Source organism: Myxine glutinosa, chromosome 1 (genome assembly GCF_964187855.1).
Source record: "Myxine glutinosa chromosome 1, kmMyxGlut1.1, whole genome shotgun sequence".
In the NCBI taxonomy this organism is placed as follows: Eukaryota; Metazoa; Chordata; class Myxini; order Myxiniformes; family Myxinidae; genus Myxine; species Myxine glutinosa.
The window spans coordinates 407,673,143-407,699,715 of NC_136261.1; the positions used below are offsets into that span (position 1 = coordinate 407,673,143).

Sequence of the window (26,573 nt, forward strand, 5' to 3'; positions counted from 1 at the left end):
CCGGCGGTCCCACTGGCCTAGCGCTACCATGTTTAGACAGCGAAATCCGTCCCCGGGCACCGGCACCTACTCCCGGAAGTCAAGAGAATAGCGGCGCCAGGCACGGTAGGACACCCGCGGAGCCCCGGCGGACCAGGGACGCGCGAGCCTACGCGTTAGCGTGCTACGGCGGAACCAACGGCTTCGGCCACGGCCAGGTCGATACTCGGCCCGGCCGCACCGGAAATGAACTGGTTCGACACCCGCGCTAGAGAGGTCGCGGGCGACTGAGATGTATTAACAAATTAATTAATTAATTTGAGACGTCCAATTTCTAGTGTTTGGAAATTTGGAAGAGCTTGACCCTAGCCTTTCCCTTGCGAGGGCAAGGAGGAACTTAACACTTGACACTTAAGCTTAGTTTGAAGTACACCCTGACCAGCGCTCACGGTGGGACGGCAAGGCAACCAGAAGGGACGAGGTTCTCCTGACCACGTGGCCCTCGATCTGGGAAGCGAGAGGCGTTCCATTAGTGGACGCGCCCCTCACGCCCGACTTTTGGGCGGCCCCGGCAGGCCGTTTGTTTTGACGTTCCGTGACAGGCCCTGCACCCCCACCTCCGGGCCGACCGGGCGACCGGAATGAATCCCGTTGTCCCGATCCGAACCTTGAGAGCGGGCCGGCTGGGGAGTGACTGGCACCCCGTACCTGCACTTTCCGTCCCTGCGGTCCCAAATTCCGGAACCACCCGAATTACTTTTTCCACATGCGAAATTTGTATTTATGTTTATTTAAATTATACAATGGACTACAAAATGTAAATGTTTCATGATATTTGTTATATTATATCACCTTTATCTATCGATATTGTTGAAATTAAGATCAAATAGCTGTATGTTGAAATATGTTGAAAAAGACAAAACTTTACATGGGGTGTACTTACTTTTTCACGTGACTGTAGATCTGGGATTCTTAACCTGGGGTATCCATACCCTTTGGGGGTATGCGACTCGTAATAAATTATCATAATAAATTGTAATAAATTCAATGAAATATCAACTTTAAATACATAATAAATATGGCGAAGGCAAAGAGACCAATGAATGTGTTGGTTCCCTTCACAACTACGTATCTCTGTGAAACAGGTTTCTCTGCATTATTGAACCTGAAATCAAAGTGGAGAAATCGATTTGACGTGTCCGATGATATGCGAGTGGCGTTGTCACAAACTGTGCCCCGATTCCATATTCTGATTGCACGAAAACAGCAGCAACAATCTCACTAGATTAGTAAAACGGCTTGCATAAAACTTGCATGGTTTAGTTTAGTTTAGTTTGTTTTCTTTCTTTGTTAACAAGCAAAGAAATAAATGGGGATAAAATCCGAATGATTTTCTTTCCTGTTCTGTTCCTAATTATCCATCTATCTATAATTCCATTAATCTCTGTGTGTATGTGTGTTTGTATGTGTGTATGTGTGTTTGTATGTGTGTATGTTTGTCTGTGACCGCTGTTTCTCGACAACTACCGGTCCGATATACTTTAAACTTGCCAGGTATATTGCTGGGGACCCGAGGATGTGCCTTTTCAAGGTTTCATATTAATCGGAGAAGTAGTTACCGAGCTATGGCGATTTCTTTACCAAACACTGCAAGCCGTTCGCTTTGGACCAAACCATTGCATGTAAATAGAGGGGGGGGGTTCTGTGGTCGTTGCGAATGGACCAAACCATTCATGTAAATAGAGGGGGGGGGGGGGTTCTGTGGTCGTTACTGCCACGTGGTTTCAAAGTTTTTTTTTTTGTTGTTGTTGTTTGCACGCATGTTTTTTTGCACCCACGTACGGGCACGTCCTAGCTTATATATAGTACGGGCATGCCCTAGTATGTAAAACTAAGCTATTGAGATATTTTGATGTCACACTGGAACCTAATGGGACTGGTAATCAGGCGCGCATCCCCGAACTTGGCCCATTTTCTGGGTAATAAGTTACCAATTTTCATCCCAAAAAATAGGCAATTAAAGTAAAAACACCCCTCAGAATGCACCACAGAGCACCTAGAAATCAAAAAAATTATAGGGTGAAATGCCCCCAGTCCGCCCTAGCTATGTGCACCTTCGGTGCACCTTGGTTAGTCAACAGTATGGCGAAGGGGATATGGGGACATCGTGGGCAATCCGTTGGGGGTCTTGACGGAAAAAGGTTAAGAACCCCTGATATTCTAGATCCTTTTAAGCACACACCACGCAAACATAGGTATCATATGTCTTTTCACATCTGTGTCTCTGTCTGTTTTTGTTTTTTTGTGAACAGAATATTTCAAAAAGTTGTGGATGGATTCAGATAAAAATTTGTGGAGGTTGGGTAGGTGACAGACAACATTATTACAATTTGGTGAAGATCCATATTCAGATCTGGATCCACCAATTTGTTTCGTGATTCTTCACCATTGAGTGATAGTGCTAAAACCGATAAATATGGCACGATATCTCAAAAAGTTGTGGATGGATTCGGCCGAATCTTGGTGGACAGGTTAGGTGTGTGACAATGACGAATCAATTCGATTTTGGTGAAGATCTGAATATGGATTCGGATGCGAAAATTATTAATTTTTTTAATTGATTCTTCACCATTGAGGGATATATGTATAGCCTGATGTTGGCTTCGCGGTTCGGGTGCCGGCTTGGGATCCTAAGATCCTGAGTTTGAATCCCGGTCGATCACTGAATTAACACCAGGGGGGTTGACTCAGCCTGTCATCTTTCCGAGGTCGGCAAATTGAATGCCAGCTTGCTGGGATGAATGATCGTGGTGTGTACCCCGATTTAGAATAGGTACACCGTATCCCTGCGCGTCATAAGAGGCGACTAAGGGTTGGCATCAGGAAGGGCATCCGGCCATAAAAACATTGCCTCAAACAGGGAACCATGATTGGCATGGGGCCCGCAAGGCTAACCCCCGCTTTAGCGGGGAAAATTGCCTTAAAACGATCATTCATTCATTCATTCATTCATTCATTGAGGGATATAGTGCCAAAAACGACATACAGCACAATATCTCAAAAAGTTGTCGGATTCAGATAAAATTCAGTGGAGAAGTTGGATGTGTGACGAGGACCAAATGATGAGATGTTGGTGAAGATCCGGATCCAGATTTGGATCCGACAATTTTTAAAGTAATTCTTCGTCATTGAGAGATGGGGCAAAAAACGATAAGTGTGATGTCTCAAAAAGTTCCAGACGGATTCGGCCGAATCTTGGTGGAGAGGTTGGGTGTGTGACGAGGATTAAATGATGAGATTTTGGTGAATTTCCGGATCTGATAATTTTTTTATTTTTAAGTGATTCTTCACCATTGAGTGATTGGACCAACGATATATAGCCTGATATTGGCTAAGTGCCAAGAACAAGCCGATTAGATTCTGGTTCTGGTCCAGTGGGAATGAATAATTGTTTCCACATTTTCAACATCAAAATCCAATTATTTTGCTATTCCACTTTCAGTACTGCAATTTGGTAATTCTCTAAAAATAACTCTGACAAGTTGAATGTTTGAGTTACGGAAGTTGGCTATATGTGAGAATACTCGATCTCTCACCAATTCGCAACCGTTTTTTAGCTCAACCGGACTTTAGTGAAATTTATGATACAAAACATTGTTGCACTAAATTGCACAATTGAGCGGTGGTCAATACATGTTTTGGGAGCAAAACAATACATGTTTTGCAATAAATGGTCAACGTCACAGAATGTCCTCATAAAATAGCTTATGGGATGTGCAGGCCTTTATATCTGGAGAAATTACGTCGTTGGAAACCTGGAATGGCACGTTATCCTTTCTGGGGTTAATTGTGGGTCCAGTGGTGTAACAGTAGGTGAAAATTCTCCACAACGTGGTACCCCACCAATTCGGATGATCTGTACCTGATGGGAGACTCACAATTTATTGGTGGGGAGGAATTGCTTGATAAATTGAACAGCCTCGGTAGTCGGTATGATGCATGCTGGGGCAGAGTGTCACCGAGCACAGTGAATAGGGGGCTGGGGAGGGGAGGGGGGGGGGGGGGGACTCTTGTTCTAGTCCTAAGTTGCACTAGATGGGTGCACACTGAAGTGCAGGTTTGTCCATGTCGGAGCCATTTCCGGGATTTCTCCTTTCACCATGTGTTTTCTTCAGTCAGGGTAGATGACATTGGACTCCATTTTTGTGCATCGCCGGACCCATTGTTTTCGGGTTTTCGGCATTGTTTATTTTTTATTTTTTTATTACAGGTGCAGTCAGGCTCAGCATATTGGCCTTGATCGTGATCGTTCTGATTGTTGTGGCCTATCATGAGCTCGACATCAAAATGGAAGGAAACATTCACAACGTTATATCCCGAGTATCCGTTTTCGGTAAGTCTTGTGGATGTGTTTTTACTGATATGTATTATCGGAGTCTATCCTTGTCTTGTACCTTATTTTGTTTTGTTATTCTCATCCTGAAAGGGATGCGAGACTATTGCAATGCGTCTGTCAGTCTGTCAGTCTCTGTCTCTGTCTCTGTGTGTTTGTGTCTACAGGGTGTTTCAAAAAGAGTGATTGCTATTGCAGTAAGTCACTGCTAAAGTTAGTGAGAGCCCAAGGTCTGAAATTGGCATTTTAGTCAGGTTCACTATGTTTTTTTTGGTTCAAAATTTTTGGAGATTAGCAAAACTATACATTTTTGGAATATTCAGAGCGTGGGGAATCCGAAAATTAATGTTGGCATTTGCGTAGACACCTTTGCGAAAATGACACTCAGGACAGTGATGAAGATCTGTAAAAAGCATATTCCTGAATGGTATCGACCTAGTAGATCCTGTGTATAGGACTTATAGTTCAATCTGATACTAACAAGGCTGCTTTCTTGCTTTATAAACCCATACCTATAACTTCAAAGGACTTGCAATATCATTTACTGTATTATGTAATACAGTTATATCACAAATATAAAGACAATGGTTTTCAATTACCTCTGTTTGTTGCTTTTCTATAATCCTGAGCACTATTTTGAGGCCTTTATTGGATTCCTTGACCCAGAAAACATAGGATTAGCATATTCAATTCATTTTCTAGTTTGACAAGAAGCCGAGATAGCGCAAAATATGTATTTTATGGCGGCCATTTTGAAAATCCAAAATGGCGGCCATGCAGGTGTCTGTGCAAATGCCAACATTGATTTTCGGATTCTCCATGCTCTGATGATTCCAAAAATGTACAGGTTTGCTAATCTCCCAAAATTTTGAACGAAATTATATTTGTTAACATAGTGAACCTGACTATTTATGCAAAATCCTTGTAATTGACGTTCTCGATGTGTGCCCCTCGGTTCAGATAGGCATTGATCCTGACTCCAAAGTTCTGTCCAACCTTCCTGTGGGTCTGAGGTGGTTCTCTCCCCCAGAAAATGTTGTTGTGGTTGTTGATGGCACCGTTCAAGTGGAAATGGGCTTCATCACTGAACCACATCAAGTTGGTCCAGTTTGGGTACCGCGCCATCCTGTCACTGAGCCATTTGCACATATCGAGTCTCCTTCTCATGTCATCTTGACTTGGTTCATCCTAATAGAGATGATGATGTTTGGGAAAAGGGGAAAGCTGTTGGTTTGATGCCCAGCTCCTGGGAGCGCCGGCGGTGGGACTTCTTGGGACTGTTCACTGGAGAATCCCACACGGCCTCGATGTTGGCTTGGCTCTTGGTTACTGATGCTGGCCTGCCACTGTTGCCATTGCCCTGGTTGTGCACTACACCTTTGTGCTCAAAATGTTTCACAATACGTTGAATGGCACAATTTGTGGGTCCATCGCGTGTTCTGAGGTCGTATTCCCGGCAGAACCTCCGGCGAGTGTCCACATATGATTTCGTCTCGTACCACAGAGCCACCACTTTTGTCTTCTGCTCCACTATCAAAGGCAAAGTTGAGCTACGGAGCTAGAAATCCCAAGGAACAAATACCACTATAACACCACCAAACCATGAAAAGGAAAACTGTATAGGTCAAAAAACAAAGAAATGGCAGGAAGTCAAAGTTGTATCAATCCTTTTGAAACGCCCTGTTTATATATTGGTTCACGAGTTATCAAGAGACCACTGTATTCGTCGTCGTGTCTGTCTGTCTCTGTCTCTGTCTCTCTCTGTCTGTCTCCGCAGCATAACTACCCGATGATATCATCCGGTCTTGATGAAACTTGGTTGGGAGGTTGATATCATGATCTAGTTGTGTCCTGCGTAGAGTGGGCTTATTGCGCCCATTGTGGGCGGAGCCACGCCCGAAAAAGATGTATTTTTAGGGGGTAATCAATTTCAAGCTAAATCTTCTCGAGGGGTTTGGTGGAATCTGACAGGGGTTTCGATATTTAGTTCGGCCAATGTCAGGTGTCTAGCCCCACGAAGCTCGATTTTTCATTTTCGCCCCAAGGTCCAGGTCACAAGGTCATGAAAATTAGGTCGATTTTTGATGGTTTTATTACATTGTTCGCTTCCTGATAGGGTGAAATGTCGTACATGATTTTATATTATCACATACATAATGAAATACATGTTTTCCAACAAATTTCAGAATCCTCGACCTTTGACCTTTGAAGGTCACAAAGGTCAAAGTTTCAAAGTTGTCGGAATCGAACCGAATTTTCGGTATTGTGTAGCTAACTAACCTCATACCTGATTATACATTATTTTCTATCTCAATTCAAGGTCAGTAACCTTCGTTTTGACATTTTAAGGTCACAAAGGTCAAATTTTCAAAGTTGTCGGAATCAAACCGAATTTTTGGTATTGTGTAGCTAACTAGTCTCATAACAGATAATACATTCCTATTTATATATTTTCAATGTCGGTTTTGACCTTTGTCATTGAATACCGCTCGCTCGTGAACCATCGTCGTCTCCTGACTTGCTTGCTTTAAAAATGTTTTTCTCTGCAACTGGATAGCCCATTGATGCAAAACTTTAAACATAGGAGGGACTCTCCATGGAGAATATTTAATTGTTAACTCTGACATCATAGATCGCATGTTATGGCAGCCATGTTGGATTAAAGGAAAATATTTGGACATTTTCTTTGAAACCGCTCAACGGAAAAAAAAACAAAAAAACTTTGTCTGTGTCATCAACACCTCATTGGATATATAGGGTGATAATAATGATGATGACATTGGTGAAGTGGTATTCCAGCCATAATTGGTTGGATTGAAATCTTTTTCTGAAAAATCTGAAACTCCATAAATCTAATCTATAACCCAATGTGAGGGAAGAATTAAATTAATGGCGCACATAAACCATGTCAAGAAACACTGTGATGTAATAGGGTTCATGGATGATACGCGTCCATGGGCCATAATCGCAGTTTTGCCAATAATAGGGTGTATGGATGATACAGGTACATGGTCCATAATCACAGTGGGCCAATATAATAGGGTGCGTGGATGATACAGGTACATGGGCCATAATCGCAGTGGGCAAAAATCGGGTGCATGGATGACACAAGTATATGGGCCATAATCGCAGTGGGCCATAATAGGTTGCATTGATGATAGGGGTACATGGGCCATAATAGTAGGGTCAATAGTATGTTCCATTCATTTGGACCGGGGGGAAATATATTGCAAAGCAATTCTCACTGTCTTTGTTTGTTTTATTTTGTAGGCAAAAAAGAAATACCCGCTTCACGTAAGTTGCACAAAATGTCATTACGTAAGCTCTTTATGCAATTCCTTACCATGTTGCTTCCTGTCTTGCAGCACTTATTGTCAACTGGATGAATACCCCGCTGCCCTTTCTGAACACCCCACCGCTCGGCCTTTGCGAACACCCCGCCGCTCGGCCTTTGCGAACACCCCGCCGCTCGGCCTTTGCGAACACCCCACCGCTCGGCCTTTGCGAACACCCCGCCGCTCGGCCTTTGCGAACACCCCGCCGCTCGGCCTTTGCGAACACCCCGCCGCTCGGCCTTTGCGAACACCCCGCCGCTCGGCCTTTGCGAACACCCCGCCGCTCGGCCTTTGCGAACACCCCGCCGCTCGGCCTTTGCGAACACCCCGCCGCTCGGCCTTTGCGAACACCCCGCCGCTCGGCCTTTGCGAACACCCCGCCGCTCGGCCTTTGCGAACACCCCGCCGCTCGGCCTTTGCGAACACCCCGCCGCTCGGCCTTTGCGAACACCCCGCCGCTCGGCCTTTGCGAACACCCCGCCGCTCGGCCTTTGCGAACACCCCGCCGCTCGGCCTTTGCGAACACCCCGCCGCTCGGCCTTTGCGAACACCCCGCCGCTCGGCCTTTGCGAACACCCCGCCGCTCGGCCTTTGCGAACACCCCGCCGCTCGGCCTTTGCGAACACCCCGCCGCTCGGCCTTTGCGAACACCCCGCCGCTCGGCCTTTGCGAACACCCCGCCGCTCGGCCTTTGCGAACACCCCGCCGCTCGGCCTTTGCGAACACCCCGCCGCTCGGCCTTTGCGAACACCCCGCCGCTCGGCCTTTGCGAACACCCCGCCGCTCGGCCTTTGCGAACACCCCGCCGCTCGGCCTTTGCGAACACCCCGCCGCTCGGCCTTTGCGAACACCCCGCCGCTCGGCCTTTGCGAACACCCCGCCGCTCGGCCTTTGCGAACACCCCGCCGCTCGGACTTTGCGAACACCCCGCCGCTCGGCCTTTGCGAACACCCCGCCGCTCGGCCTTTGCGAACACCCCGCCGCTCGGCCTTTGCGAACACCCCGCCGCTCGGCCTTTGCGAACACCCCGCCGCTCGGACTTTGCGAACACCCCGCCGCTCGGCCTTTGCGAACACCCCGCCGCTCGGCCTTTGCTACCTGCTCGACTCTGCCGCTAGATTTGTTTTCCAACTGACCTTGCTGTTCCCCCTTCTGTCCATTTCTCTTTTTTAAATTTCCATTAGATGTTTCATTTTGGGTACTTTATTAGAATTGCTGTATCATGCAGTTGTGAATATATCATTCTTTTTTGTTCCTTAGAGGCAAAGGTTGTACGAAACAAGTGTAACCTCTCTGTGCTGTGCGCGTCGGGCCACTTGGCTTTCAGGCTACTCAGTGGAGCCGCCAGCATAGTGGGCCCAAAGATTTGCCTTGAAGATGATATGTGAGTACTGATGCGATTTCATGAATCGGCATTCATAATGTCGCTTTGTTTGGCCATCGGTGAGATTGACAGCATTACCGTTGGAAAGCCCCATGTTCGGTTTTACTGGAGTCCAAGCTGTGTGTGAGGTTTTGGCCTTTTTGGTTACAGTGGTATCAATATTTGGATCATTCTTCCACATTTCTGACTTCTGGTTGCGTTGAATGTGGTGGTTGGGAATATCCATTCTTGAGAAGACCAGAGATGAAAGTACTCCCCCTCCTACCCAAACCGTCAAACTGAATTTAAACAATAAAGAACAAAGAAATGTGTTTAAAACAAAGAAATGATTGGAGGTTGGCCTTATTGTGCACGCACACACTCACCTATAAGCTGTCGAGGTTGGGTTTGAATCCCGACCCAGCTAGAAAGTGTCATCCGTTTCACAAGCAGGTGATTCGTCAATGCGTGTGCTATTCCTCGGATGGACGTTAAACTGGACGTTCTGTCTGCCATCATATGATAAAGATCCCACAGTGTCCTTCACGAAGAGGAGGTGAGTTATTGCTGGCACCAAACGCAAATTACAAATTCCTACTTTAACTACTGCTGGGAAGGCAGTGGCAAACCACCCAGTGTAGTCCTTGACAAGAATCTGTTTTGGTAGCACTGACACTCACTGACCTACCTGTGTGCATTCTAGAAGGTGTTCATGTTTGCACCTTTCCTTGTGTTCACCTGTGGACATGGTGCCTTCTCGGTCCCAGATAATGTGAAAGAGCTTCCCGTTGGGCCAATATTTCCAACTGGCCAAAACACACAATTAAACACTGATGACAATTGGACAATGAAGTAACACTTTAAATTTGGAAACGTTACAAGGTCAAATCCTTCCTTTTCTCCAACAGCCTCATCTCGGATCATCAATTTGGATTCAGACCAGGTCCCTACCTTGGACATGCTGCTTCTGCTCCCCCAACAATGGATTGAGGCCCTCAATACCAGGCATGAAATCAGAGCCGGTTCTCTGGACCTTTCCAGAGAACCGGTTCTCTGGAGTGAGAATGTTGAGCTTTCGAGACAGTCTGGCATCTGGCCTTGCTCTCTAAACAGTCTGCCTATGGAATCCAAGGCCAACTCCACTCTTGGATTTCTGACTTCCTCCACTCTCGTTGCCAACGTGTGCCTCTCAACGGAACCCTTTCTTCTTCTCCTCTCCCTGTCAAGGCTGGAGTTCCCCAAGGCACTGTTTTGGGCCCAGTCCTATTCCTAATCTTCAATGATCTTACTGACTCTCTGGAAAATCCTTCTTTATATCTTTGCTGATGATTCCACTTTGTGCGGTAACATTCCTCATCCTTCTGACAGACAGACAGCAGCCTCTTCCCTCTCTTCAGACCTGGACAACATCACAAACTGATCAAACACTTGAATTATGTCTTTTAACCCAGAGAAATCCCACACTCTGTCTCTGTCTCTGTCTCTTTGGACCATACCACAAAACATCTCATCTACTTTCTCAACAACAATCTTGTGGAAGTTCAGTCATAAAAACTCCGGGGTCTTGCTATCAGCCATGATCTTTCTTGGGTAAGCCACATTTCGAAGTTGACTTCTGAATGCCAGTCGCCGACTGGGCATCTTCTGTCATGCAAAGTCCTTCCTTGACACACCTGAGGTCCTATACACCTACAAGGCCTTCATCTGCAGTTTGATAGAGTACTGCTCTCCACTCTGGGCTGGCTCCCCTGCCCACATTTTTCTCAGCAAGACGCATGGAAACCATGGCCTTCAGGATCATTGCAATCTCTTGCGATGAAGCTGAGTCTATAGGCCTATCACTTCGCCATTGCCAACAGGTCGGTGGTCTCTGTTTCTCTGCCTCCTTTCTGCTCTTGCACCCTCTGCCCTCTCCGTGATCTGTCCCCTCCAGATGTCTGCAGGACGCACGTGGTCCACCAGCCACCCCATATTGGTGAAATCCCCAAAATCCCAGATCACTGCTCACCTCCAATCATTTATTCCTCTTTTTTTCCTGCCTGTGGAACCACCTTCTACACTCTCTTCAAGCTCATTCTTCCATCCAGGTCTTAAAGACAGCAGTTCACCACCATCTCAAAACGTCCACTCGTTCAACCTTTCTGTGCCCGTTCAACCTGAGCAGTACTCTATACAAGGAGGAATCAATCCTTTATATGGTGGAAGCAACTGTTGAGAGGAGAAGAATCTTCGACATCTGAACATGTCTCCCAGTTTCTTTGCAGCAGACTTAGCTATTTGTGTAATGTGTGGATTCCAGGATAAATTTGAAGTTATGGTAATACCTAGTAGGTGTATTGTATGACATGGTGTAATTGTGGAGCTTTCAAAGGAGATTGGCGAGTTGAGAGGAGTTTCAGAGAGAGATGGGAAGAGATTTAGTTTTAGAAGCATTGAATTTAACCTAATTACATTTGCCCCACTGGGAAATCTTGTGCAAATCGGAATTTAAAGACGTGGCTGTGATCAAATGAGATGCAGATCGATTGAGGGAAGATGGAGCATATGGAAGATGGACCTACATCCCTTATTTGTCCATCTTGTCTCTATTCTACCTCTGACCTGCTGTTGTCTGTCTCGTATATTTTCCCTCCGCCCTGTAGACCTCTTGGTTCACACTAATTAACACAGCCATGTAATCAAATTTGCATTGTACCACGTGTTCCATCATGTGCTTTCTAACCTGGATTGTGGTGTTTGTTTGCAGACTGATGAGCAGTGTGAAGAACAATGTCGGAAGAGGTTTCAATATTGCACTAGTTGATGGTAAGCTCAGCGTTTGGCTGTTTTTGCGGCAAAAGCATTTTGTTGAGCATGCTCGGAGTGTTTCCAAGGAAAGGTTGCTTGCTTCGACTTTGTATTTGAGGATGTAGCCAAGTATCATTGCTGGCCTTAGGCCTGGTAGGATAGGACAGTGGTAGTGCGTGCACCTTCGAGCTCATTCCCGGTGCCATTATGATCTGTGACGGTGCCATTATCTGTGACGTGACGGTACCTTTTGAAGAAAAAAAAAGATTAGGCCATTGTGTTCTGGAACTGACCCGTTTCTAGATTCCTGTCAGGTGTACTGCAACAGTGGCTCATCTGCACCCTTGTTGGTGCAATGTGTGGGGTAGGTGCTTCTTCTTCTTTCTTATAAAGTACTTGGCTGCAGGTATCGTAATTTGCGAGGGGGAAGGGAATTTCGGTTGTCACGGTGCCAGCGATAGCGCACCTACGATTCACGAAGGACACCGTGGGATCTTTAACGTCCACCATCTAATGCTAGCAGACGAGACGCCTAGTTGCAGTTGTTTGCAAATTAATGAATTTCCATCCATTGTTGAGCCTAGACACTTATTGCATGATTGACCTTACATTGCTTACTTGGATGAGATCAACAAGACATTGATTAACATATGCTAACGGCCTTGAGAATCGAGGCGAAAGCTGATGTTTTGGGACGTTAACCCTTCGTCGGAGGGGAAAAAGGGATTGACGCCCAAAATGTGAGCTTACACTTGCTTCCCACGGTGGTTAGCATTCCTCGATAAATGTCCTGTTTATTTCCTCCATTGTTATATTTGTTTGCTGCGGCAGAGCAACACTTGTCTTCACTGGTTAGCAAAACTAGTTCTTGTTTTTTTTCCTTTCATTCACTTGTTGGCTGACTGTGTTATCCACCACACGATGATGTCATATTGAACCTGTTAAATTAAAGTGTAATTACATTTTACTTTTACCTTTGCCTGATACCCAAAAAGTTTTATCCATCACGACAAAAATGTATTGCGGTAACTTTGTATACCTGTTTGTGTGTTTTAGGAAGTACGGGTAAGGTGAAAGACACGAAGGTCATTGACATGTGGGGCGGAGGTAGGTTTGACATTTGTTTGAAACAGCTTCATCGAAATGTCACATTGACTACCCTCTTCTATCCAATCTCAATAGCATCCAATAAATCCCTTTCCGTGGGAGAGGCCTTGCGCTGTGCGGAGGCACTTTCTCCATGGGAGGGGCGCTGCATGGTGGCGCTCTCTCCATGGGAGGGGCGCTGCATGGTGGTGCTCTCTCCACGGGAGGGGCGCTGCATGGTGGTGCTCTCTCCACGGGAGGGGCGCTGCATGGTGGTGCTCTCTCCACGGGAGGGGTGCTGCATGGTGGTGCTCTCTCCACGGGATGGGTGCTGCATGGTGGTGCTCTCTCCATGGGAGGGGCGCTGCATGGTGGTGCTCTCTCCACGGGATGGGTGCTGCATGGTGGTGCTCTCTCCACGGGAGGGGTGCTGTGCTGTGCGACGGCGCTCTCTCCATGGGAGGGGTGCTGCATGGTGGCGCTCTCTCCACGGGAGGGGTGCTACCCTGTACGGCGATGCTCTCTCCATGGGAGGGGCGCTCCATGGTGGCCCTCTCTGTGTGGGAGAAGCGCTGCGCTCTACAGAGGAGCTATTTCTGTGGGAGGGGAATGGCGCTGTGCGGAGGCACTCTCTACGTGGGAGTGATGCTGTGCTGTGCGGAGGGGCTCTCTCTGCAGGAGGGGCTCTGTGTTGTGCGGAGTTGCTCTCTCCGCGGGAGGGGCGCTACGCTGTGTGGAGGTGCTCTCTCTGCGGGAGGGGCGCTACGCTGTGTGGCGGCGCTCTCTCTCCGCGGGAGGGGCGCTGCGCTGTGCGAAAGCACTCTCTCTGCAGGACGGGCGCTGCGCTGTGCTGAGGGGCTCTCTGCAGGAGGGGTGCTGTGCTGTGCGGAGATGCTCTCTCCGCGGGAGGGGAGCTGAGCTGTGTGGAGGTGCTCTCTCTGTGGGAGGGGAATTGTGCTGTGAGGAGGCTCTGTCTTTGCGGGGGGGGGGGGGGGGGGGAGCTGAGCTGTGTGGTGGTGCTTTCTCTCTGTGGGAGGGGAATTGCGCTGTGAGGAGGCACTCTCCGCGGGAGGGGTGCTGCGCTGTGCGGAGATGCTCTCTCCGCGGGAGGGGTGCTGCACTGTGCAGAGACGCTCTCTCTCCGCGGGAGGGGCGCTGCGCTGTGCGAAAGCACTCTCTCTGCAGGACGGGCGCTGCGCTGTGCTGAGGGGCTCTCTGCAGGAGGGGTGCTGTGCTGTGCGGAGATGCTCTCTCCGCGGGAGGGGAGCTGAGCTGTGTGGAGGTGCTCTCTCTCTGTGGGAGGGGCGCTGTGCTGAGGCGGTTTCTCTGCGGGACGGGCGCTGCGCTGTGCAGAGGCGTCCTCTCCGTGGGAGGGGCGCTGCGCTGTGCGGAGATGCTCTCTCTCCGCGGGAGGGGCGCTGCGCTGTGTGGAGACGCTCTCTCTGCGGGAGGGGAGCTGAGCTGTGTGGTGGTGCTTTCTCTCTGTGGGAGGGGAATTGCGCTGTGAGGAGGCACTCTCCGCGGGAGGGGTGCTGCGCTGTGCGGAGATGCTCTCTCCGCGGGAGGGGTGCTGCACTGTGCAGAGACGCTCTCTCTCCGCGGGAGGGGCGCTGCGCTGTGTGGAGACGCTCTCTCTGCGGGAGGGGAGCTGCGCTGTGCGGAGGCGCACTCTCTGCGGGAGGGGAGCTGCGCTGTGCAGAAACGCTTTCTTCATGAGAGGGGTGCTGCACTGTGCGGAGGCACTCTCTCTCTGCGGGAGGGGCGCTGCGCTGTGCGGAGGCGCTGCGCTGTGCAGAAACGCTTTCTTCATGAGAGGGGTGCTGCACTGTGCGGAGACGCTCTCTCCGCGGGAGGGGAGTTGAGCTGTGTGGTGGTGATTTTTCTCTGTGGGAGGGTAATTGCGCTGTGAGGAGGCACTCTCTCCGCGGGAGGGGTGCTGCGCTGTGCGGAGACGCTCTCTTTGCGGGAGGGGAGCTGCGCTGTGCAGAAACGCTTTCTTCATGAGAGGGGTGCTGCGCTGTGCGGAGGCACTCTCTCCGTGGGAGGGGTGCTGCGCTGTGCGGAGACGCTCTCTCCGTGGGAGGGGCGCTGCGCTGTCTGGAGACGCTCTCTCTGCGGGAGGGGAGCTGCGCTGTGCGGAGGCGCTCTCTCCGCGGGAGGGGCGCTGTGCTCTCTCTGCGGGAGGGGAGCTGCGCTGTGCGGAGGCGCTGCGCTGTGCAGAAACGCTTTCTTCATGAGAGGGGTGCTGCACTGTGCGGAGGCACTCTCTCTGCAGGAGGGGCGTTGCGCTGTGCGGAGACGCTCTCTCTGCGGGAGGGGAGCGGCGCTGTGCGGAGGCGCTGCGCTGTGCAGAAACGCTTTCTTCATGAGAGGGGTGCCGCACTGTGCGGAGGCACTCTCTCTGCAGGAGGGGCGTTGCGCTGTGCGGAGACGCTCTCTCTGCGGGAGGGGAGCGGCGCTGTGCGGAGGTGCTGCGCTCTGCAGAAACGCTTTCTTCATGAGAGGGGTGCTGTGCTATGCGGAGGCGTCCTTTCCGCGGGACGGGCGCTGCGCTGTGCGGAGATGCTCTCTCTGCGGGAGGGGAGCTGCGCTGTGCGGAGGCGCTCTCCGCGGGAGGGGCGCTGCGCTGTGCGGAGACGCTCTCTTTGCGAGAGGGGAGCTGCGCTGTGCAGAAACGCTTTCTTCATGAGAGGGGTGCTGCGCTGTGCGGAGGCACTCTCTCTGCGGGAGGGGCGCTGCGCTGTGCGGGGACGCTCGCTGCGCTGTGCGTAGACGCTCTCTCCACGAGGGGTGCTGAGCACACCGCTCCCTCCGATAGGGGAGTGTGGGGGGGGGGGGGGGGGGAAGAGGTTTACCTCCCTTTGTGGCATCTCTCTTTCTCTGTGGGAGGGGTTCTGCTCTGTGCTGCTGCACTCTTTTGGGGTCAACCCTCGTCTTCTCTGGAGGTGTTGAGTCTTGGTTTAACCCTGGTTGCCTTTTAATTTTTGACCTTCAACAGCTATCAACAAGGCTCCAGCTGGAGATCATATCAAAGTTGTTTCGTTTATACAAGTTATCGTTGATTACTCCCTGTGGTGTTCTGTCAATTTTGCTCTTGGGGGTTGACCCCTTTTGCTCATGTATGTGTTTGAGGTGACAGATTTATTCACCATGTATTGTAACTTGTATTTTCATACCATCTGCATGTACTTTGTACTTCTACTTTGTTTAGTTGTAATTTTGTTTGCCCTTTTAAATAGAGTTCATTTTTATTGAGTCTTTTTTCATGTTTTCCACCTTGATTTTTTTGTGTATGTCTGTGTTTGCTGCACTCTTCTAGCCCCACTGCCCAGGTGATTGACTTTCTTTGTCATTACCTGGCGGGCTTTCAGCAAGCTTGAAATTATCTGTCATATCCGATTTATCTAACCACTCACTCCCTGGTCACGTGCTCCTCTATCGGACACTTTGGTGGAATTTACTGTACCAGCAATAAGTAGTTCACAAATATCTTTAAGGGAGTGTTTCATAAGTATCTTTTAATTTTGTTTTTCATTCCTTTTAGATGTGAAAGACTTAATCACATTCCTCAAAGACATCCCAAAAGGAATCTTGGTCTTCATCGCGACTTTTGATGACGGAGCAACAAAGTAAGTGGTCAAACCAACGGAATGTAAATTTGCCCTGCAGGGAAATCAAACGGACACATTTGTAATGCATGTGGAATTTCTCCAAGTTTCAAATCGGCTGAGGAGTATGTTTGATGGTTTTTAGATTGAATGACGAAGCGAGGGAACTTATCCAGCAGCTGGGAAGCAAATCCATTAAATCGCTCGCTTTCCGCGACAGCTGGGTGTTTGTGGGAGCCAAAGGTATCACCAACACTCCATTTGAGAAGGTACTTACTGCACGTGTGTTCAGATTCTATAATCATGTATGTATATCGTGTTGCACTCTCAGGTTGTTATTTTGTCCCTGCTCAATTGCATCGACAGATGTGTGCGTGAGCTCGAGGCAGTAGCAGTGTGTCTGTGTAGTACATCGTCATTTCGGTTGCAATTACGCGATAAAATGACCTCTTTGACTCGGCCTTTTAAAGTTCAGAGCTTCAGTCACCACACAACTCGTCAATCCAAAGCGGGCGCAGGAGTGGCATCCCACAAAAGATGGCAACTCTTACGGTTTTAGAGGACAGCTTGGAAATGTGGTCTGTGCAGGGGAGGTCTTGTCTGATGGCGATGCCTGAAGAATCCACCAGAGGATGGAATGTAGGGAGTTAAACAAGGAGGTATTTGTGGCTTTCCAAAGTGGAAGGGCAAATGCCTGGCATATTGGGAAAGCAGCCTTGCAACATTCTAAACCCAGGGACATACTGCTAGCTTTTTTTGTCCCCAGTCGCGGAGCGAAAGGGGGACGATGGTTTTCCCGTCCGTGCGTGCGTAAGCGAAGGACCGAATTCTAATTTGGTGTGTGGGTGCAACTAGGCATATGGAAGAATCCTATTGAAAATTAGGTCGCCACGTCAAAATCCAAGATGGTTGTCACCATATCTAAACCTTGTGAGCGCGATATCTTGAAAAGTAAATGTCTGAACCTTGCGAGCGGAATATATTGAAAAAGAAATGAACTACTAACTTCTAATCTGGTGTGTGGGTGTATCTAGGCATAAGGAAGAACGCTATTGAAAATTGGGTCACCACGTCAAAATCCAAGATGGCCGCCGCCATGTATGCCTGAACCTTGTGGGTGGAATGTCTTGAAAAATAAGCCAAGTACCAACTTCTAATCTGGTGTGTGGGTGTATCTATGCATAAGGAAGAACGCTATTGAAAATTGGGTCGCCACGTCAAAATCCAAGATGGCCGCCGCCATGCATGTCTGAACCTTGTGAGCGAAATATCTTGAAAAATAAGCGAAGTACCACCTTATAATCTGGTGTGTGGGTGTATCTAGGCATAAGGAAGAACGCTATTGAAAATTGGGTCACCACGTCAAAATCCAAGATGGCCGCCGCCATGTATGCCTGAACCTTGTGGGCGGAATGTCTTGAAAAATAAGCCAAGTACCAACTTCTAATTTGGTGTGTGGATGTATCTCGGCATAAGGAAGAACGCTATTGAAAATTGGGTCGCCACGTCAAAATCCAAGATGGCCGCCACCATATATATGTCTGAACCTTGTGAGCAAAATATCTTGAAAAATAAACGAACTACTAACTTCTAATCTGGTGTGTGGGTGTATCTATGCATAAGGAAGAACGCTATTGAAAATTGGGTCGCCACGTCAAAATCTAAGATGGCCGCCTTGCGTCTTCCACTTTGTCAACTCGCATCACTTCACCGACAGGGGACCTAGGCATAACGCTTGTTATTTATTTATTCTGCAGCAGCTTCTAGAGGCAAAAATGATCTCTGCATGAAGCTGTTCCATTTGCAGCAACCTTGTGCATAGTGTCATGGTGACCTGCGTCGTGATGCGCCAATGTGGTTGCCGTACGTGCCTCTTCTTTAGGTGTTGTTGTTAATGTGGCTGCAAAGCCTCATGGAAGTCTCTGACTCTCGGAGTTCATATTATTTGTCCCCTGCCAGGGAGGGGACTATAGGTTTGCTGTCCGTCCGTTCGTCCAGCCATCCTTCCGTTCAACCCACCTGTGTTTTTCTGCACTTTTTCCCTTTACCCTTTAACATATTCAACTGAAACTTGGTACATGTCTTTATTATGATAAGTTACAAAACACGTTCGAGTTTCAGAGCATTTCATCAATTTTTAAAACTTGGTTTAAAAAAAAAAAATTGGCATGGGACGGGACAGGTATTGCTAAGCGATTCTCGCTCTTCTTATTATTGTTTCCGCCACTGAAGGTAGACGGAGGTTATGTTTTCACCCCTGTCTGTTTGTGAGATTGATATCTCAAAAAGTTGTGGATGAAATCTGACAATTTGGTGGACTAGTTGGGTGTGTGACAAGGTCAAATTTATTAGAATTTCGTGAAGATCACGGTCGGATTCGGATACGAGACCTTTTTTTTATTTTTAAAAGTGAATGTTCACCCATTTTGAGACGGGGTCAAAATCGATACACAGCATGGTACTTCAAAACGTTACGGACGAGTTATGACAAAATTAGATTAGTTTCATCGTAAGGTGACAAAAACGAGCTGATATGATTTTGGTTCAGATCGGGATCCATTTCCGGCCTATCAGTGGGCGACAAAACGTAAACTGTTCGGCCTGGCAGAGGTGTGTGCTCTATCGAGTGCTGTTCTAGTTTTTTTTTTTTGTTGTAGCTGCTGAGATTTGTGGAACAGCAGGGGGCAAAGGGTCAACATACAGTGGGCAAAGGGTCAAGTGGAGCTTGGAGGAATCGGTTCAATATTTTATGGATACATGACAGCAAGAGAAGTGTTTCAGGTGAACGGGGGACAAGGTCCCAGTGGGAGTAGGAAAGCTCTTGTGTATAACTGGGAGAAACCATGAGGTGGTGTGGGGCAGTAGACCTGGGGGCCAGGTTGGGAGAGCAGGTGAAAACAGATCCGGTAAAACTATATAACTGGTGAGAAAAGAGGGGATGAATGGAAGGAGGTGAATGTTAAGCTTAGACTTGTGGAGGGTCTCAATAATGGACCTTTTATTATATAATGTGTGAGAGCTGGATGGAGTGGAGGTTTGACAGAAGTGAGAGGATGGGCAAAGCCGGTCAGTGTTGTACATGTTATATGCTTGATTATAGACATACATACATACATACATACATACATACAATGCAGAAACGGTGAATGTTAAAGCACGAAACCAATAAATTCCACATTCCTGTGGTACCTTCAATCGCATGTCAGACATGGCCAGCAAGTTTGTGAAAGACCAAGGTAAATTTATTTAAAAAAAAAAAACGGCGAATGGGAAACCATGGAACCAATAAGTTCCACATTCCTGTGCCACCTGTAGTCGAACATCAAGCAAGGACAGCGAAAAGACATCCACAAAAAACGTACCCGTTTCAATGGTTCTCCACCCAGTCAATGGCGAATCTGCATATGGAGATCCGTGAATGTCACAGTTAGAACAAAGAGCCCTCACAGCATTTCGTCATCCACTTGAATTCGATATCTCTATTTTCATTCCAAACAGCAAAACTCCAATCACAAATTAAATAGCATTAATATAAAAAATAAACTTTTACCAACATTTGTGACATAAACAAATATTTAAATCCGGATGTGAAGTAGTTCCGTGCGGTTGAGGGAATACAATTATGAATTCAAACAGCAACCCTCCACCGATCTGGGCTTCATGGCAGAGTGGCCAGACGGAAGCCAAACAGTTCAATATTGGTTTCATAAGACCACAGAATCGTGTTTCTTAGTCTGAGAGTCCTTTAGGTGCTTTTTTGAAAACTCCAAGCGGGCTTTCATGTGTCTTTCACTGAGGAGAGGCTTCCGTCTGGCCACTCTGCCGTAAAGCCCAGATCGGTGGAGTGTTGCTGTGATGGTTGTCCTTCTGGAAGTTTCTCCCATCTCCACACAGGATCTCTGGAGCTCAGCCAGTGACCATCGGGTTCTTGGTCACCTCTCTTACCAAGGCCCTTCTCCCCCGATTGCTCAGTTTGGCCGGGCGGTCAGCTCTCGGGAGAGTCCTGGTTGTTCCAAACTTCTTCCATTTAAGAATTATGGAGGCCACTGTGCTCTTGGGAACCTTCAATGCAGCAGAGATTTTTTTTGTCGGCTTCCCCAGATCTGTGCCTCGACACAATCCTGTCTCTGAGCTCTGCAGGCAGTTCCTTCGACCTCACGGCTTGGTTTTTGCTCTGATATGCATTGTCAGCTGTGAGACCTTATATAGACAGGTGTGTGCCTTTCCAAATCATGTCCAATCAATTCAATTTACCATAGGTGGACTCCAATCAAGGTGTAGAAACATCTCAAAGATGATCAAGAGAAATGGGAGGCACCTGAGCTAAATTTCAAGTGTCCTAGCAAAGGGTATGAATACTTATGCCAATGTGATATTTTAGTTTTTTCTTTTCAATAAATTTGCAAAACTTTCTAAAATCCTGTTTTCTCTTTGTCATTATGGGGTATTGAGTGGAGATTGATGAGGGAAAAAATGAATTTAAACGATTTCAGCATAAGGCTGCAACATAACAAAATGTGAAAAAAGTGAAGGGGTCTGAATGCAACACGCACGCACACGCACACGCACACGCACACGCACACACACACACGCGATAATCTGACTCGGCTTCAGTCGGTGAAAGGCTTCCAAAGGAGATGGAGGGAAAAAGGCGATGCCTTGACGGACATTAGGTGGATGCACCAAGCAAAGGAATGAGTAGAGAGAGGATTGAAGGAAACTTGCAACTCCAAGGGTTAAGTTGGGTAGAATGAAGAACTCATCTTGCTGGTGACGTCTTGTGTCGATCTGCATTGGCGGACGGATCGAACGATGGGTAAAATCAATAGGATGTTGATCTCGGTATGTATGCCATGTAGTAGTCTACTTGCCAGCAATGTGAACCCGGAAATGTTGAGTACCCCAAAGTTTTAAGTTAGAAATGTACAGTATGGGTCCCCAGCACTTAGAAACTGCCGGATGCTAACTTGCATATGTTGGGCAATTAGCAAAATTAGCATTAATAGCATTAACCCTATCAAACATAGGCCTGGGACACTGAAATTTATGTTTCGCTCTATTGCTCCACTTTTATTCACAGGTATTAGAGGTAACAAAGGCAAGTGCCATACCAAACTAGAATAATATGACTATGGGTAAATAATATCCTCAAAATTAAAGCACAGGTATACCCAAAATTATCAGAGCTGAAAAATATGTGCACTAGTTACACAACATAAAACTTCCATCAAGAAAGAGCGTCTTGCACTTCTACTACTCTGCACTGTTATAAAGCATATCCTCATCATAAAACTCATCCTCATCGTCTTCATCTTCTTCTCCTGACTCTACATTCTTGTCATATTTCTCTTCTTGCTGTGAGTGTGTGAGTGTGTTGCAACATGTACTATCAGAGCCTTTGCAGAAGCAGTAGCTGGTACAGGCCAGGCCTGCAGCTACGCAGCTGCACTTTGCTGTTAAACAGGGCTTTAACCCAGCTTTGCAGCTACAGCTGATCATTTCCAACACGGCAGGAGGAGCAACGGGGCTTGCATCCAGGATGGGCATGATGACTTCCTCTCCCTTCTTGCCTTCCTTCTTATTCCATCCAAACTCTGTTATGTCCACAGCTGGTGGGTCAGGGCAGTCTGCTGCTTTCCAAAGCAGCACCTGTAGATGGGCACGCCGTCCATGGAGGCATGTCCAAAGACACTTATCGTCTTCAGCTTTGGAGCACTGTCATCACCATTGCGATCTTGCACAACATTGTAGGCTGCCCAGTCCAGGGGAAGAGGGGAAGAGTGGAGCTGCGAGAGCCAAGCAGCATCCTTCTGTGCTCTTGAAACACTCTGTTTGATGGCATCTTGGAAAGCATCAGTTCTTGGGACTTCTTTCAGAGCTGGTGGAGTCATCTTCTTGGGGCCTGTGTAATGTTCAATGACAAAACTGCTCTTATGAGCTATACTAAGTTTCCCAGCTTCAAGCTTCGTCAGATGGGGTAGTTTCAGTGACATGACCTTACCACCAGGTGTGGCTCCTCCGGGGAACAGGAGACCTGCTGGATTCTGCACAAACTGAGTGGCCATGGCATGAGTCGTGCAGCAACCATTGGGTGTGAAGACCACAAGATCAAAATTATCACCCCAACTGTGGATAGGGCCGATGTGCCTCTCCAGGCCGACTGCGCGCAGGAACTTATCTGGGTCCTCAGAAGTATATTTGGCAGCTGACTTCCGGAACCGTAGGACTTCATCGTAGGTAGTGACAATGCCATGCTCATGTAGGTTCTGAACCAGTTCTGAGCTGCCATACTTGTGGTGGAGTTTGACAGCAAGCCCCAGAGTTATCTGATTCCAGCTCCTACTGATGTGCTGCTGGATGCATTGAGCGAGTGTAAGTGATGGTTTAGTCACTTTTCCTTCCTTGGACACGAGACTGGAGACGAGCTTCAGAAGGGTTGGACTTGTGGCTTGAACGACCTTGTCATGTCGGAAGCTGCCAAGGTCATATTGACGGGGCAAGGGAATATTCCGGACCTCTGCTCGCACTCTCCTGACAAGCTTGGTGACATCATCATCAGCACTAGAGGTTTCAGCTTGTTTTACTAGTTTGAGTGACTTACCAACGCACTGTCGAAAGCCAACAATAGTATCGCACCCTTCAACCCTAAGTACAACTATAGTGTCACCATAATAATCACACAAGTTGGATAGCATCTGCTTCCTGCAGTGGTCCCCGGAATTAACTACATATACATCATGCAACTCTGACACAGTCCAGGTGAACGACTTGTTTGCATTCATATGGTCAATGACAGCAGCTAAGCAGCTATCAACTGGTTTACAACTATCACTTGCACTTGAGTCAATAGACACCTTCCTAAAGTCATTGTAGCACTTTGTGTGATACTGCGCATCAGCTGCAGGCAGCTCCACGACGCCATTCACCCGTAGCGCCACTACCTCAGCCCAGTCATCCTGGCGCTCATCACATTTAGACAAGATGACGTCTCTGAAGGGTGGAATACCTTGTCTGTCTACAGTCTGGCATTGTTTAACTGGCTTCCACCTTTCAGGGTGTTTGGGGTCTTTTGGTTCACAAATGAGACCACAGAACAGACAGTCTTTCGAATACTCGAAGGCAGATACTTTAGAGCGAAGAATTCGCTTTCCTGGCTGACTATTACTTGCGTCCGACTTACATTTTACATTTCTCGACCTAGAGGTATATGAGCTATAACATGATTTGTGACATAATACGGAGGCTGATGTAGCACCATGGGTAGCAATGATGTTTGACAAAGTCTCATGTATAGCTGTATCTCCAAGCTCTTCACTCCTATTAAGTAGAGATGCTATGCCTATGGATCCGGACGTTTTGAAGTCATTGTCCCTGCCGTCGCAGGGCAGCATATATATATATATATTGTTACGGAATCCAACGTCGGCCTTCCCCACTTACCAAGGGGGGATTAGTCCCCTCGCTTATATGACTGACCAACGTGGTCCTGGGGGCATTTCTTCCCTGCCCTGCGACGCTGCATTTCTTCCCTGCCATGCCAACCTGAAAAAAAAAGGAAAAAAAATGTTATTGTAGAGGCACCAGCCTACATACATACATGAAATATTGTCAATACAAGCGATTATTCTAATTAACCCTAGCAGAGCCTATGGTCATTTGGTGATCCCAAAAATAGTTAATTTCGTAAATGTTTCGTAAATGACGTCATTTCTGTCGCAGCAAAATTCTAAATACACTGTTGGAAAGGGCGTCCAAAACTCTATAAGACCACCAAATTTCATAACTGTCAGACAGAAATTATGTGTGCACCTATTGGTACTGCAAATTTTGAATACTCAAAAAAAACCTAAAAATTAATCTAAATACTCAATATCTCAAAAACTATAGCAGCTCGCGAGATGGGGCTTAGTGCGTTGAACGTGCCAGGTTACGATCTGTTCAAATAAACACTAACATTGAAACTGTAGCTCAACATGAGAGTAGGGGCACTAACCGCGCAAAAAAATGTTGGGTGAAAAAAAATCCACGGCTTTTACATCCCTTTTTCACATGAAATTTTGATCGCAGGAAATTTTTATAACACTCACGGAAAGCATATCTGTCTAAGTGTATTATGTCCAAATTTCATACAGATCCTTCAAATCGTTTGCTCACACGAAGCATTCAAACGGAGCAATAGAGCGAAACAGAAATTTCAGTGTCCCAGGCCTATGTTTGATAGGGTTAATGCTATTAATGCTAATTTTGCTAATTGCCCAACATATGCAAGTTAGCATCCGGCAGTTTCTAAGTGCTGGGGACCCATACTGTACATTTCTAACTTAAAACGTTGGGGTACTCAACATTTCCGGGTTCACAAGAGGGCTCTATAGGCTTGGCAAGTAGACTATAGCCTGGGAAGCAAGGTAAAGGTGATGTTTCGTGCGTTAACCCATCGTCTTCACCTTTTTTGCCCTGACAAAGGTTAACGCCCAAAGCGTCGGGTTCTTTCTTCCCATATCCTCGATCAATGTCCTGCCAATTTCATCCAATGGGGAATAAATCATCACAGGTAGGGAGGACGGACTAAATCATCACAGGTAGGGAGGATGGACGACGAGATGTTGGTAGGGAGGGTAGGAGTAAAAACTTTACTTTTTCCGAAAATGTTTCTACTAAGAGCTAACCTAACCGCTCTTGCAGGGAAAATGGCCTTAAAATGCATGTTGTTGTTGTTGTTGTTGTTGTTGTTAAGAGCCATTGTTGAAGCAGATGAAGGCCGCATGACATGTCTTGCCTACTTTAGTCAATTTTGATAGCTCTCTTCAAACAGCCATTGCGATTTGCACTTTTTCGAGAATGTGATTGATGGATCTCGGTCGGGGGGATTAAAGGGACAAACATTACCGAGCTCGGTAGTTTGAAATCCGAGTGGGAAGGATGATTGGCACATGGAGCATGCTTCATTGCGCAAAGCTGCAGTGCCGTGACGTTCTTTTAGGACAACATAGGATGAGCCGGCTTAGTGATGGTTGACGTCATCACAGAGAAAGGTGGGGTAAGGTGGTTCAAGTTGGTGGTGAGTGACAGTTGTTTATGGGGTAACCATACGAGGAACATGACACTGTTCGAGTGGGAGATGAAAGAAGACAGCCAATCTGACTGAAATCTGGCCTGCAACAGCGTCGGAGCTACCCGAGCTGAGTGGTCGTGCGGCGCGTACAAAATGGGGTTTTGTAAACTTCCGGGAGACTGTACGAAATGCCGAACAAGACTGGGACGTTTTGTTGTGTCTCGTTTGCTGAAGACAAAATCCTGGGAAACCATGCAATTTAAATTCGCACCACACCGTGGAAGACCACGTGATCCGAGTGGTTGAACCCGAACACCATGGAGCTTAAACAATATTTATTCATAAGCCTGCAGGTGGTAGGCCTCGGTTTAGTCTGGCAGCTAAGCTAAATATAGCATAACAATTGTGCATTTTGTGAGGAAAGCACCAAATTTGGCACACTAGTAGACTATCATTTTATGAAAAGATCTGGATATTGGGCCATCTCAGATTCAGAGATTTGATTTTTGCAAGATTTGCAGATTTTGCAGATTTTGCAGATTTTCAAGCTGAGATTGCAACGCCAGGGACGGCCGACTCCTTCCTGCGAGCTGCCCATGTCACCCGCACAAGAAGAGCTCATCAAATCACTGCAGCGGCACTGCACATCCTGCAACACCGTGCATATGAACGCCACTGTATGACATATGCTGATGATGCAGAAGACCTGCCTAAGTTTGAAGACTGGTGTCACCAGAGAGGAGAAGACATTCCCAACTTTCAGTACTGGGCAACTGTGCTGGAACTAGAGATGTTGGTACTGGTCTACGTGCGTTCTCTGCGGCAGGCTTCATTCACGATGTGCCTTGATGCCCTGACGGAACTGGTCCCATGCCTTAGACCACACACACTATGCCAGGTGGGTCCCTGTTCACCTGAGGGACATGGCTGTACTCCCAATGAAGCATCCAGATGTAGCCAGAGAATTCAG

The 26,573-nt window shown here is 47.4% G+C and overlaps 1 protein-coding gene across 1 annotated transcript in view; it reads left to right on the forward strand.

Annotated features, from left to right (window-relative positions):
- The window catches only part of LOC137417491 (protein FAM3C), a 48,584-nt gene that overhangs the window by 17,976 nt on the left and 4,035 nt on the right, over positions 1–26,573 (forward strand). The window contains exons 2-8 of the mRNA XM_078770466.1: positions 4,250–4,372; positions 7,643–7,666; positions 8,968–9,091; positions 11,817–11,875; positions 12,914–12,964; positions 16,488–16,572; positions 16,697–16,820. Of these exons, the coding sequence (XP_078626592.1) occupies positions 4,250–4,372; positions 7,643–7,666; positions 8,968–9,091; positions 11,817–11,875; positions 12,914–12,964; positions 16,488–16,572; positions 16,697–16,820 (590 nt within the window). The remainder of the gene's footprint in view (positions 1–4,249; positions 4,373–7,642; positions 7,667–8,967; positions 9,092–11,816; positions 11,876–12,913; positions 12,965–16,487; positions 16,573–16,696; positions 16,821–26,573) is intronic.